This window comes from Rhamphochromis sp. 'chilingali', assembly GCF_963969265.1.
Source record: "Rhamphochromis sp. 'chilingali' genome assembly, chromosome: 1".
NCBI lineage: Eukaryota > Metazoa > Chordata > Actinopteri > Cichliformes > Cichlidae > Rhamphochromis > Rhamphochromis sp. 'chilingali'.
This window is the reverse complement of record NC_137929.1, coordinates 48,724,050-48,737,062: the sequence shown is the minus strand read 5'-3', so window position 1 is coordinate 48,737,062 and position 13,013 is coordinate 48,724,050. Positions and strand designations below refer to the sequence as shown.

At 40.4% G+C, this 13,013-nt stretch overlaps 3 protein-coding genes across 4 annotated transcripts in view; 1 reads left to right on the top strand and 2 right to left on the bottom strand.

The window, feature by feature from the left end:
* LOC308401503 (uncharacterized protein) overlaps positions 1-5,246 on the bottom strand; it is a 32,016-nt gene extending 26,770 nt beyond the window's left edge. The window contains exons 1-2 of one of the 2 annotated variants that reach the window (XM_080889735.1): positions 5,169-5,246; positions 4,833-5,074 (exon numbers count right to left, since the gene is read on the bottom strand). The gene's annotated coding sequence lies outside the window, so the exon portion shown is untranslated. Of the gene's footprint in view, positions 1-4,832; positions 5,075-5,168 lie in introns of those variants that run through there. The other variant, XM_080889733.1, reaches the window with a different exon arrangement.
* On the top strand, positions 2,482-8,466 carry LOC308401669 (uncharacterized protein). Its single transcript, XM_080889995.1, has 4 exons — positions 2,482-2,579; positions 4,881-4,936; positions 5,044-5,403; positions 7,527-8,466. The coding sequence occupies exons 2-4, from the start codon at positions 4,888-4,890 to the stop codon at positions 7,628-7,630; spliced, it is 513 nt and encodes a 170-aa protein (XP_080746121.1). The 5' UTR covers positions 2,482-2,579; positions 4,881-4,887; the 3' UTR covers positions 7,631-8,466.
* A 1,961-nt stretch (positions 8,467-10,427) lies between these two features.
* On the bottom strand, positions 10,428-11,733 carry LOC308401706 (uncharacterized protein). Its single transcript, XM_080890050.1, has 2 exons — positions 11,679-11,733; positions 10,428-11,571 (listed from the first exon to the last, which is right to left on the bottom strand). Exons 1-2 carry the CDS (start codon positions 11,725-11,727, stop codon positions 11,195-11,197), a joined length of 426 nt encoding a protein of 141 aa, XP_080746176.1. The 5' UTR covers positions 11,728-11,733; the 3' UTR covers positions 10,428-11,194.
* Between the last annotated feature and the right edge of the window lie 1,280 nt (positions 11,734-13,013).

Genomic DNA, 13,013 nt, shown 5'->3' with positions numbered 1-13,013 from the left:
ACCAAAGATTTTTCTTGTAAAACAAAGGGGGCCTAGTAAAAAAGTTTGGGAACCACTGCACTAAATAAACTTGTAAACATGTTGTATCATTAATACTCACAAGCAATAACTCTCCAAGGCACAAATGTTTTAAAAGCCATCTAAGCCGACAAACAGCCACAGGAACATAAAAAACCCCCCACCAAAATATAAGCTTGTGAGTAATCCCACTATGACCAGCAGAGGGTGCTGAAGGGAAAGAACCTCTTCTGGTCATAACAAAAGGTTTCCAAGAATGTTTCTCTAAACAAAAATTAAAAAAGAGAGGTGTAAACTAACCAGAGACACATGAGGTGAGGATGATGAGCAGCAGGATCCTGCAGATCATCTTCTCCCTGTGAGAGGAGACAGAGGTGAAGAGTCATCAACACATGAGGTCAAAGGTCAGTCAATACAGCTAGAAGAAGGAAAATCTACAGTCTGACTTCATTCACTCATTACAACATGTGAGCCTGTCTGATCTAGATTATTACACTGACTGAGCAAAACTACAAGAACTACAACCTCTGCAATGGAAACAACCAGAAGGAAAACCTGCACTGTGATTCACATTTTAAGGTCTTCAGAGCTGCAGAAAAGATTTTCAGTCACAAGGTGGCGCCATGTTTCAACTGACAAAAGGGTAATACTGACGTCTTTTTTTGTTTTGTTTTACCTTACCTCAAAATACTTTCAAAGAGAACAACCTAGCCTGAGCCAATTAAATCTTATCAAATTTTTAATATAACTCAAACACTTGGAGTACAATAAAAAGGGAGTCCGTGTCTTCACACTTTACACAACATAGCTTGCTTACCTTATATTACTTACGTTAGTGCTTTTTTTCATGGATGTGTCCCCTTTTTAAATGGACTAAAAGATACTTTTAACAGACGTGTAACTAACAAATAACACTCAAATTCAGAGCCACCATCCTGCATTGTTTCTATTTTATCTATTGTGACTTTTAATGGTGATTCAGGTCCAGTTTTCTTGTACTTTACTGGTCACATGACAACACTCAAAGTTATCAGTATATGGCGCACAGTATTCAGGAGGAAAATAAAGATCAGTCCAAGAGAAGTCCTGCACAGTAAATCCTGACCTGTTGTTGTACACAACCTTTCTGATTGGATAGTTGAAGAGTTTATGATCACACAGCTCCCTGACACTGACCAAACCGGATCAGCAACCTTTGACTATGCAGAGCCGTGAAGGTCACTCACACACACATTTCCAACCATGTGGAACTATCAGTAAATGGAAAACTTTTAAGAATAATGCAAATTTGACGCAACACTTGTTTAGTTGCTGCTTTGATTTACAAGATGATTTTAATTTTTCAAAACATGAAAAAAAGATGTAGAAGGATTCAGGTCATTGCTCTGCTGCGGGGAACAAATAAAGCATTGCAGGGGAAGAACTTTTGTTGCTTTTATAGTCCACGTGACAAGCAGTAAATCAGATTCTGATATTTTCAGACTTCTGTTTGTTTTAACAAAAAGATTTGATTCAAATTGAACTTTTAAAATGTATGTTGTGGTGCATAAACACGACCTCATCTTAGTTACATTTTTATTTCAGGAAATGTTTGGTTTCAGGTGCTGCTGCTTCATTTTGTGTCTGTATTGGCTGACTGTCACAGTCACGTGTTAATGAAGAGAAAAAGAAAAGATTGTTTACATATTTTCATTTTGTGCTCTCACTGCCTGACAGCTTCTACACATTTCTGTTCAGGCATATTTATTAGTTTGGTTTTTATCATGAGGCACACATTCAGATGTGGACATATTTTGGGAACAGATTATTTAAACAGCTTCTGGATCCATAAACACTTTATTAGTCTGACTCTGCTAAAACCTTGTTAAAACGTATGAAGCTTGTTGTTGGAGATGCTGGAGATTTAGCTAAATGAAGCTTATGTGTAAGTTCATTAAGGAAGATCTGCAATCACCCGTCAGTGTGCTTTCCCAAGTGTTTAGCTGCTGGTCGATTGATTACATCACTTTCACTTTTCCATGCTGTAAAACTTAATGCCGATAGCATTGCTCTAGTCCAATCATCTTTCTGCCTGCCCTCTTCAAGCTGATCAGCCTCCACTCTGTGTACTTTAAATTGCACTTCATCTTTCATCTTTCTCCCTTACAGACCAATTCGTGCAAGCCACCTCCTCCTTGTCTTTTCTTCTTCTCTACTAAAAATCTGTAACTGTTTTCATACCATTACAACTATTCTCATCAATAAAATCAAATATATGCACAACAGTCTGACTTACAGATGAAATCAATCCAGTCAGCTGATCAGAAACAGTTTATGTGCTGTGTGTACAGCCACATGTGGGTTGTTGCCCGGTAACTTAAAACATGAGGGTGAGTCAGTAGCTATAGATAAGAGAGGAATGCTGACTGATTACCATGTCATCATTTCATTGATCAGGTATTTTACTGTGAGCATAATACTTTGCGTAGCACAAAACAGAAAGCACACAGAGTCCTCGATTTGAGCGACAGAATTCAAATTGTTGAAGAGAGTTTCATAAAGAACAACAGGACACAAGAGAAGTATGAATTTCATCCTTTTCATATACTGTATGTTTCCTTCTGCTATGTTTGTGTCTATTATGTATTTTTGTGTTATTTTTTATCCTCTTTGGGATCATTTAAAAGCAACAGCTCTGAAAGTAAAATGTGTTATTCTGACTGTATCAAATATTAGATTATGTGTTGATTCCAGAGGTGGGAAGTAACAAAGTGCAAATACTTTGTTACTGTAGTTAACTACAATTTTCAGGTATCTGTACTTTACTTGAGCATTTTTTTGACTACTTGTTACTTTTACCCCCTATATTTTTTAAACAAATATCTGTACTTTCTACTCCTTATATTTTAAAAACAGGCTGGTTACTTCTGGTAAAATGCATTTGGGACGAGTTATTATTTTGTCACTGTGAGCCTCCAAACATCAAAACAATTTAAGCCTAAACAGAAAAACATGAAAGACAATTATGTTTGTTTATCAAGGATGTTGCATAAAAAGTGCCAAAGTCACCATGATGTGTGACAAAGTCAGGAGTTTAAAGTTGGATGGTGTTTTTTTATTTGTTTTTGTTTTTGACACAATACTGGAATGACTGCAGAATGAATGCAGTTGCGGTATTTCAGCATCTAGCTAGCGCTACAGAAGAGGAACGAGCATGAAAGGAATAATTTTTTAAGTTTTTTAAGGTACCGGTAATTTTAAATGCAAGGTTTTTATCAGCTCAACAAACATCAGCAAACACACAAACTGTTTGTGTGCAGTTTGTCTCAGTGTGTTGTAGCTAAAGGTCCAGCTGCTGTATTTTGCAGGGAGAGAGTAAAGCTCAGATGTAACATTTAAAGCTCACATGTAATTCCTCATGTTTTTAAACCAGATATTGGGCCTGTACATGTGACATTATGTTTTTCCATGATGTGAAACGTGCTGCTAAACAAACTGAGGCAGACTAACTGGTTTATTTAAAGGTTGCAGGCTACTGCAGAATAAACAGGTTAGTTTGCTGCTCTGTGATGGACTTAACAGAACAGTGTGTGACTGCTGCACAGTGGCTGTGGTTTCATGCTCAGTTTGGTTACATCAAGTGTAGCAGAGATGAATTTGCAGTTAAGCTCATGATGCTTAGATTCACTGAATTCCACCTTCATACCAGCTGTTCACCAGTTTTTGAGGTTTTTCGTTCATGATTGATAACCTATTTTTCACACAAAATAGTTTGCAGTTATAGCACAAAGGAAGGAAGCTTCCAAGTTTGACTTTTTTTTATTTTAAAGAACTTTATGACACATTTTCAGATAACATAAAACAATAAACTGATGTAAGGATTACACTAGACACCCCCAATGCAGGGAGTCACTTATCTCGGTTCTGTGTTGATGTAATCCTACAGGAAGGGAGCCAAATCCTTGAATGTTACAATCCAGCATTGCAAAAACAAGCACAGAAAAAAAAAGTATAAATCAAATTTGTAAGTCCAACATGTTCATCCAAATTAATTCTCTGGTGTTTCTTGCTGTAATTTCCAAATGTGAACTCCCAAGGCTGGATCTTCTGATGATGGTCTTTACCGATTGCAGGAAACTACTGGAAGAACAACTTATGAAGTCTGAATGCAATTTTTATACACATTATTTTTCTCTCTCCTCCCCTCCTTAATGTTCACTTACAAAATGATCTACAGAGCATGACCAGCTGTAAAAACCATCCAAGTCAGAATCCATTTTACTGGAGTGAGAATACTTCAAAAACACAGATTTGGAGCTGTTTCCATAGAGTATAGATTTAGATTTATATGGCTCTGCAGTTCGGGCTTATATCATTTTATCTATGGACACTTTTTAACCACCGACACCCTCAAGGTGTTCCCAAACCAAAAATTGTGATGGAAATGTTTGCTCTCTGCTCAGAGCACAGGATGATGTCAACAGGTGGGGGACAGGCTGGCTTACAGTAATGATAAGAGAGACCTGAAATCTTGTGCTGACATCTTTAACATTCCCCTGTCATCCCCACATGCCTTAATTGATACCTGCCACCACAAGGCAGGTATCCAATTATGAAGTGTATCAGAGGTTTGTTCTAACTCTCATCAAGGCCTGCATCCCCACTGATCTGAACAGCTACTGGTTTCCCTCAATTGCACTTCATGCGACCCTGTTCCGTTTGCAGCATGCCAACACACATCAGAACGACATTTGTATTTTTAATACAATAGACCATTCGTTTTTTTCAATTCTATAATTATTGCTGATGATCTTCTTGTAGCTGTACTGACTGACCTTTGACCTCATGTGTTGATGACTCTTCACCTCTGTCTCCTCTCACAGGGAGAAGATGACCTGCAGGATCCTGCTGCTCATCATCCTCACCTCATGTGTCTCTGGTTAGTTTACAGCTTCACTTTATGAACTCCAAATAAAGCTCAACAACAGATTTGTTCCAGTTCTCAGTGTGTCTGCTCCTCTCTTTCCCTCTCTGTCTCCTCAACAGGATCATTTGTAGTCAATGTGACACAGACCTGCTATCAGGCAGAAGAGAACCACAACATCACACTGGAGTGGACGTTCACCACCAAACCTGACAGATCCACCAAAATGCTTAACATCCTCTGTTACCTGATAACTGGTCACGAACTCTCAGTCCTGTATCATGTTCATGAAGGTGTTGAGTTGTCAGAGTCTCAGGATGAAAAGTTTTCAGGACGAGTCCAGAGTGACAAAGACGCCCTCAGAGAAGGACGAATCAGACTTCAACTGTCCAGACTCAGCGTGGATGACTCGGGTCGTTACCTGTGTCAAGTAAACACAGATTATGGCTTCAGCTCTGCAACAAGCACACTCAGTATTGATAGTAAGTTATTAGGATCTTGGTTTTCAAAAGATTAATAAATTTGTTATACTTAGGTCATACTCATTTGCTGAAGTGGCCATCTGGAGACCTAAAAGTCAAGTAATCATTCCTACTATATGTCTTTGAAGTCCAGTTGAAGTCCACTGTCTGGGGCTCATGAGGAATTTGTGTATTGTAATGTAAATTCAATATGAACAGGTCTATATGGTCACAAAGAGGCAGTCACACAGATATCTGCGCAGACCCTTATCATGTGTCCAAATGATAGACACCAGAGTTGAAGGGAGCCACTATGCGGAAGAAGGGGTCCCATCAGGATTTTGGCCTCCTGTCAGGCAACTCAGGAAGGAAAGTGGTGCTCTACCTGCAATGTGTACAGTGCGGGTGGAGTGCTGCTGACTTCGACTGAGAACATTGTCATGTGGTGGAAGGAATACTTCTAGGTCCTCCTTAATGCCACTGGCAGGTCTTCCGTGGATGAAGCAGAGACTGGGAACGACTCATCTCTCTCTGGGGCTGAGGTCACTGAGGCAGTTAAACAACTCCTTGGTGGCAGGGCCCCTGGGGTGGATGAGGTTCGGCCTGAGTTCCTGAAGGATCTGGATGTTGTAGGGCTCTATTGGCTGACACGCCTCTACAATGTTGCGTGGAGATCGGGGCAGTAACTCTTGATTGGCACCAGGGGGGTGCTTCCCATCTTTAAGAAGGGGGGTGTGTTCCTACTATAGGGGGAGCACACTCCTCAGCCTCCCTGGGAAAGTCTGTGCCCGGGTGCTGGAAAGGCAAGTCCAACCATTAGTTGTAGTAACCTCGGAAACAGGAGGAACAATGTGCTTTCATCCTGGTTGTGGAACACTGGACCAACTCTTTACCCTCTCAAGGATACTTGAGGGTGCATGGGAGTTTGCCCAACCAGTCTACATGTGTTTTGTGGACCTGGAGAAGGCATTCAGTCGTGTCCCTTGGGGTATCCTGTGGGAGGTGCTTCAGGATTATGGGGTGTCTGGTCCATTGCTACAGGCCATTCAATCCTTATACAACCCTTGCAAGAGCTCGGGGCACATAGCCAGCAATAAGTCTGACTAATTTCCAGTGGGTGATAGACTCCGCCAGGGCTGCCCTTTGTCACAGCTTCTGTTCATTATTTTTATATAAAAGATTTCTAGGCGTAGCTAAGTGGCAGAAGGCTTTCACTTGGGTGGTCTCAGGATCCATCTTTGCTGTTCACGGATGATGTGGTTCTCATCGGGTGATGGCCTCCAGCTCGCCTTGGAACGGTCTGCAGCTGAGTGTGAATCGGTGGGAATGAGAATCAGCACCTCCAAATCTGAGGCTATGGTCCTCAGCCGGAAAAGGGTGGAGTACCCACTCCGGGTCAGGGACGCAGACCCAGGACACGCTAGAGATTATATCTCTTGGTTGGCCTGGGAAGTGGCCGGGGAGAGGGAGGTCTCCTCCGTGACCTGGCCCTTGATTAACGGAAGAAGATGACGGATGGATGGCATTCAGATGCAGAGAACTTAATCATTTGTTTCATTGTCATTTATAGTAATCTACCATAAAAACAAATTTTATTTTCATTGTTCAAAAAACCATTGTTGATCTTTTGTTAGCGTCATCTCAGATGACAAATAGTTCAGAAATAAAAGGGTCGTTAATCCTGAGTTGTCCCGATGTTTAGATTTTGTTAAAGTTTTTCTTTCATACGCCTCTGTTATCCCCTCTGTTAATTTCATTTATGTTAACTTGTGCAAGTTGTTTGCCTTTTGTGTTTTATATATTAGTTTAAGCGACCCCCCTCCCCGCCCCCCGTAGATTCAGTAGTTTCTTCTTGTCCTTCTGATTGCCTCATGAGTATAAATAGTCCCGTTGTTCCTTCAGTTTCCATTCGATTTTATCTTGTTGACTTGTGTATTCTACACTTTGCATCAGAGTAACTAAAATGGTTGCTTTTTGACCTCTGGAGTTAGCATCTCCAGGACTACCCAATTCATAACATAAATTATCCATCTGACTAGCAAAACAAAGTTTGTGTTTGAAAATTGTTTTATCAGTTTAAGAAAACAAAGTTTGTCAAATGTGAGAAAAAAATTAAGTTCACCTGTTTTTCTGTCTTATTGCAGGAGCTGAAAGTCCAAAGGAAAAACGCTGGAAGAAATTTAAAACTGCTTTTGTAATTGTACAGGTTGCATTTGCAGCTGCAGTTGCAGCAAAGATGGTCCTTTGAACTTGACAGGTTACACAGTAAATGCTGGGACTCGTCTGTTAGCAAGAGTGAGTTTGTGGTTCCTGCTTTAAACTGAGTTTTTTTTGCTGCTGTGCCCTGATTTATGTGTATCTCAGATCCGCAGAATAAGAAAGAAGACTAGATCAGATGTAGAGCAAGTAGATCATCTTCTCTTTAAACAGAAGTAATAATGTGAAGTTGCTCTCTTATCTCTCATTCCACTGAATAAAACTTGTAGTCACTTAAAATCCACTGAAGATGTTTCAGTCAGTTATTACTTGATAATTTTCCTCACGTTCCATAGAAAAAAAAGATTCTGTCATTGCCAGATTGATGTGTCAGTCAGATATACTCTTGCCACCATCTAGTATTGATTCTCTGTTTTCTGATGCCTTGAATTCATCTCTCAGTGCAGATCTCTCTGCGGTCCAGAGTCCTGTGAACATTATTCTCGTGTGTGTGTGTGTGCGCGCGCGCATGCCTTTGGAGGCCTGCAATGCCCTGATGGCCACTCTTGGAACTCAAACACCTCACCAACAATTCAGTTCATTGTTTTTTCCTGTTAACTCTGTAGACAAACCATTTGAACTTTTTACAGTGCTCCCCTTTTAGGTGACCATTCTGCTAGTACACAAAGTGTCGAGAGACTTTACAAGAAGACAGCAGCCTTGCTTGAGAGGGGACAACATCAGGTGAAACAGCAAAATGATAGAACATATCGCTGCAAAATAATAGCATGTACTCTCTACCCTGGTGATCTTGCTGGTCTTGATCCACAAGACTACTCTGACTAGCAATTCTATCAACCCACTTTTCCTTGACCTCGATGAAAACATCATCGATGAAAACATCATCGAGGTCAAAGTAGTTTATATTGCATACAGAGAAAGCCAAAACAATCATATGACCCCCTTTGAGCAAGTACTTGGTGACAGTGGGAAGGGAAAACTCCCTTTTAATGGGAAAAAAAGCTCTGCCAGAATCCGCCTCAGGGAGGGGCAGTCATCTGTCACAAAAAACAAAACAAAAAACAAAACACTGTGGAACAGTACGGAGGGCCAGGAGTGACAAAATGAATGATAATGAATTAAATGTTTTAAATGAAATGAACGGACATTTAATTAATGTCCATAAATAAATAAGAAAATAGTCAAATAATAAATTATAAACAGGTTTATTCTTTTAAATAAATAAAGGAAGCAGAGCTGCCATTAGTCCAGAGTAGAGGTCGATCCTTCCTTGACTCTCTGTGTTTGATGTCTCAGGTTTTCTTTCAGGTCTCATGGCTGCAGAGACACAAACACCTATGAGTCACTTAAAGTAAATATAAAACATTAAATAAAAACAATCTGCAATAAAATAAATTATGTCTATTGGTGCAGTAAAAGTATGTTTGTTTAGTACTGACACAGAAGTGATAACCTTTAATTGATAAAAAAAAAAATCTTTTGAATTGAACCTGTTACTGGTTGTACAAACCAAAGGTCACTGAGAGGCCGAGGACAGGAAGTCTTGGAATGTTCGAATGAACTATCGAACAGAGGCTGATTAAAAGAATCTAATCAACATGAAAAACAATGAAAGTGATCATTCATTATTTTCCCCACCAAAATCCGGCAATGACAGTGATCAAAGTGAAGAAAAGCAGAGAAACTATCAGTTAGACCTTCAATGCTACCAACCATCACGTAGGGCTTCACAAACAGTCAGGGAAGCTCTCAGAGCTCCAAACTGAGTCTAATAATCTGAGTGAGGAATTTAGGAGAGATTACATAAACCTGTCAGAGCAGCTCTGAGTGAGAAAGGACTAAAACTTTACCTCAGTGAGGAGGAGTGACCGAGCCCTTTGATTTGGAGGAAAACATGAGACCACAGATCAAACACATAAATAAAAGTTCAATCTTAGAGTTGGATTAAATTGGACTAAAAATAAAGAAACTGGAAGTCAGACTGTAACTGTGTCCCGGTCCTGGGTCAGTGACCCAGTGTTTTGTATTTTGAATTATTTATAGTCTTGGATTTCATGTAATTTATACTTTCTGGTCTCTTGGCTTCTGTTTTGTTTCTGTGCCTCCCCAGTGTTCCTGATATCATGTCTTTTGTGAAGGTTTAGTTCTGTACTCTTGTTCTCCTTATTTGTCTCCGTGTGTTGTTTGCTTAGTTCTGAGTCTTGTTCTCTGTCACTACGTCTTCCCCTGTGTTCCACATTTAGTTACTTTTGTTTCCTCTGTTCCAAAGTCTGTCATGTTTCAGTGTCTCAGTGTCAAGTCTGGTTTTTGTTTTCATACTTCCTGTTTTATTTTGATAATCCCTGTCCTGTGCTCAGCAAGTTGAGATTTTCTACATGTTATGTATGTTGATTATTCCCAGCTGTGCTCTCCTCTCTCCTGCATTTGATTCCCTCGTTATAATAATAATAAATTGCATTTATATAGCGCTTTTCAACACCCTCAAAGCACTCTACATTCACACACTGGTGGAGGCAAGCTACGGTTGTAGCCACAGCTGCCCTGGGGCAGACTGACAGAAGCGAGGCTGCCATATCGCGCCATTGGCCCCTCTGGCCAACACCAGTAGGCGGTAGGTGAAGTGTCTTGCCCAAGGACACAATGACCAAGACAGACAGAGCTGGGGATCAAACCGGCAGCCTTCCAGGTTACAAGATGAGTCTCCCAACCCCCTCGACCGTGGCTCCCTTGTATTTAAGCCCTGTGTTTTCCTCTGTCCGTTGTAGCGTTGTTAACCATCATACATCTGCTCTGTGTTTCTGCTGTGCTCCTGAAAAGTTCCTAGTTCTCTGTTCCTGGTCGGTTTTCTAGTTTGAGTTCATGTTTCCAGTCTAGTCTTCTTGTAGTTAGTGTTTGAGTTTTTTTTCCCAGTGAATAAAGCTGCTACTTTGAATTTACCTTTTGTTTTTGAGTCCTGCATTGGACAAACTGATTAAATATTTGAAAACTCCTCAGTGGGTAAATCTACAGGCTGATATTAATGCTGGTGTTCATTTATTGTGTTGGCATATTTAATTCTTAATCCAAATAAATGAAACAGAGAAAAATGGTTCAGCTTTTAACAACAACAACAACAACACCATCAGCTCTTAGACCCTAAATAATTCATAAAGTCAACTGTCTCTGTAGCCTCATCAAATAACAGTTTTACACAAAGTTGCCCATTTTTATTTCCTCACCTGGAGGAGAAACATTGTTCCAACATGTTTCTGTGAACTTTGTCTTTCTCTCTGCTGAAGAAACTCCTGAGCCTCTCACAAGTGCTTCTCATCCTTCCTCACAGCTTTAGGAGCTCTTTTATATAAAACTTAGATCTTAACAGGAACTTTGAAATTCTTAGATTTTTTTTTCCTGTGCATGAGCTTTGAATTTTAACACTGAAAGAAACTTTTAGTGAACGTGGGCCCAGATGACAAGGTGCTTAAATTAAATTTCAATCTTACCAAATAATTTTAATTATTAATCACCAAAACTGCACAATAGCAAAGAAAGCGCACCATCATAAAAATTAACATTGCATACTTCACTCTGACTTTGATCTGAATTCATTCATAGTTTACTGAAACAACTCACCAGTGATATTAAGCTGACATCTTCCAACACTGAAGCCATAATCCGCGTTGACCTCACACAGGTACAGACCCGAGTCATCAGTCCTGAGTCTGGACAGCTGCAGTCTGATTCGTCCTTCGCTGAGGGCGTCTTTGTCGCTCTGGACTCGTCCTGAAAACTTTGCATCCTGAGACTCTGACACCTCAACACCTTCATGAACCTGATACAGGACTGAGAGTTCATCATTGATGAAGAGTTCACAGAGGATGTTGAGAGTTTTGGTGGATCCGTCAGGTTTGGTGGTGAACGTCCACTCCAGTGTGATGTTGTGGTTCTCCTCTGCCTGATAGCAGGTCTGTGTCACATTGACTACAAATGATCCTGTTGAGGAGACAGAGAGGGAAAGAGAGGAGCCGACACACTGAGGACTGGAACAAATCTGTTGTTGAGCTTTATTTGGAGTTCATAAAGTGAAGCTGTAAACTAACCAGAGACACATGAGGTGAGGATGATGAGCAGCAGGATCCTGCAGATCATCTTCTCCCTGTGAGGGGAGACAGAGGTGAAGAGTCATCAACACATGAGGTCAAAGGTCAGTCAATACAGCTAGAAGAAGGAAAATCTACAGTCTGACTTCATTCACTCATTACAACATGTGATCCTGTTCATGATTTAGATCAGGGGTCGGCAACCCTAGGCACTGATGGCAAGACCATAGCTGGCCATTTTTTCTTTTGTAACGGTATAAACAATGAGAGGTGGTGGATTGGACAGATGCTGGGCGATGTATAAAAATAACTCAGTTGTTTGATGGTGGCTATGGCGGAGCTTCCACAGAGGCCAGCAGGTTATGACCTGCAGTCTATCTGGGTCAGATATAAACCAAGTTTAGGTGGAGTTTATTTTCGTTATGCTGACTTTTTACAGTCAGTTACAATAATTCGTACTGCGTACTAGCTAGCATGACGGAGTTTCTATACTGCTGGGCGGATGCTATGATGTTACAAACTTTATTTTATTCATAAGGTTAGTAGAGTTGCTAACCGTCCCGCATAAAACGTAATCGTCCCACATTCAGAGAAAATATTACGCATTTCGTATTGAGGCGAAAAGGAACAGTTTGTCCCGGACTTCAGCTACAATGAAAAAGACACAAAGCTGGAGTTATTCTGTGTTTATGCTGCACAGCTACCTCTTCTTCTCTCATTCTCTCCCCCTCCCTCTTCTGTTGCTACTTCAATCATGAAACTGATCAATGATCAGCTGATCGGCTTTTCTCTCTTGTTTATTTATCGCCCACTTTGTGCCGAAAAGAGGAAACCAGCGGATGTCGCGCTAAACAACAGCAGCACATTTAAGCTTAATCAGCTGTTGTTAGAATTTATTTAATATTAATTTCTAGTATTAGCTGATGTTTGCTGGAGCCACAGCTGTAAAAGCTGCTGGTCATGATATCGGTTTGGATATGTGGTGAGAGGGAAACATGAAGATGAAACCAGGAGATGTCCTTACTGAATCATCAGAGCTGAACAGGTGATGGAGAAACAGGTTTACCTTTTAGGTGACATGAATGAGTTGAAGGGAAGTTATGAACGGTTTCTGAGAGACAAACAACACCAGGATCCTTTTCTGTGTAGCTGACAGCTGGTAACTGTGCAGGGGCGGGTCTAGCAAAGTTTTGCCAGGGGGCCAGATAGGGCATTAACAGGGAGAGGGGGGCACAAAGAAATACTTTCTTATTTTCATCTAAAATGTCTGGCTGTTATTAAATAATTATCTGAATCTTACAACCAAAGTTTTTATCTGATATAAAATCTATAGAA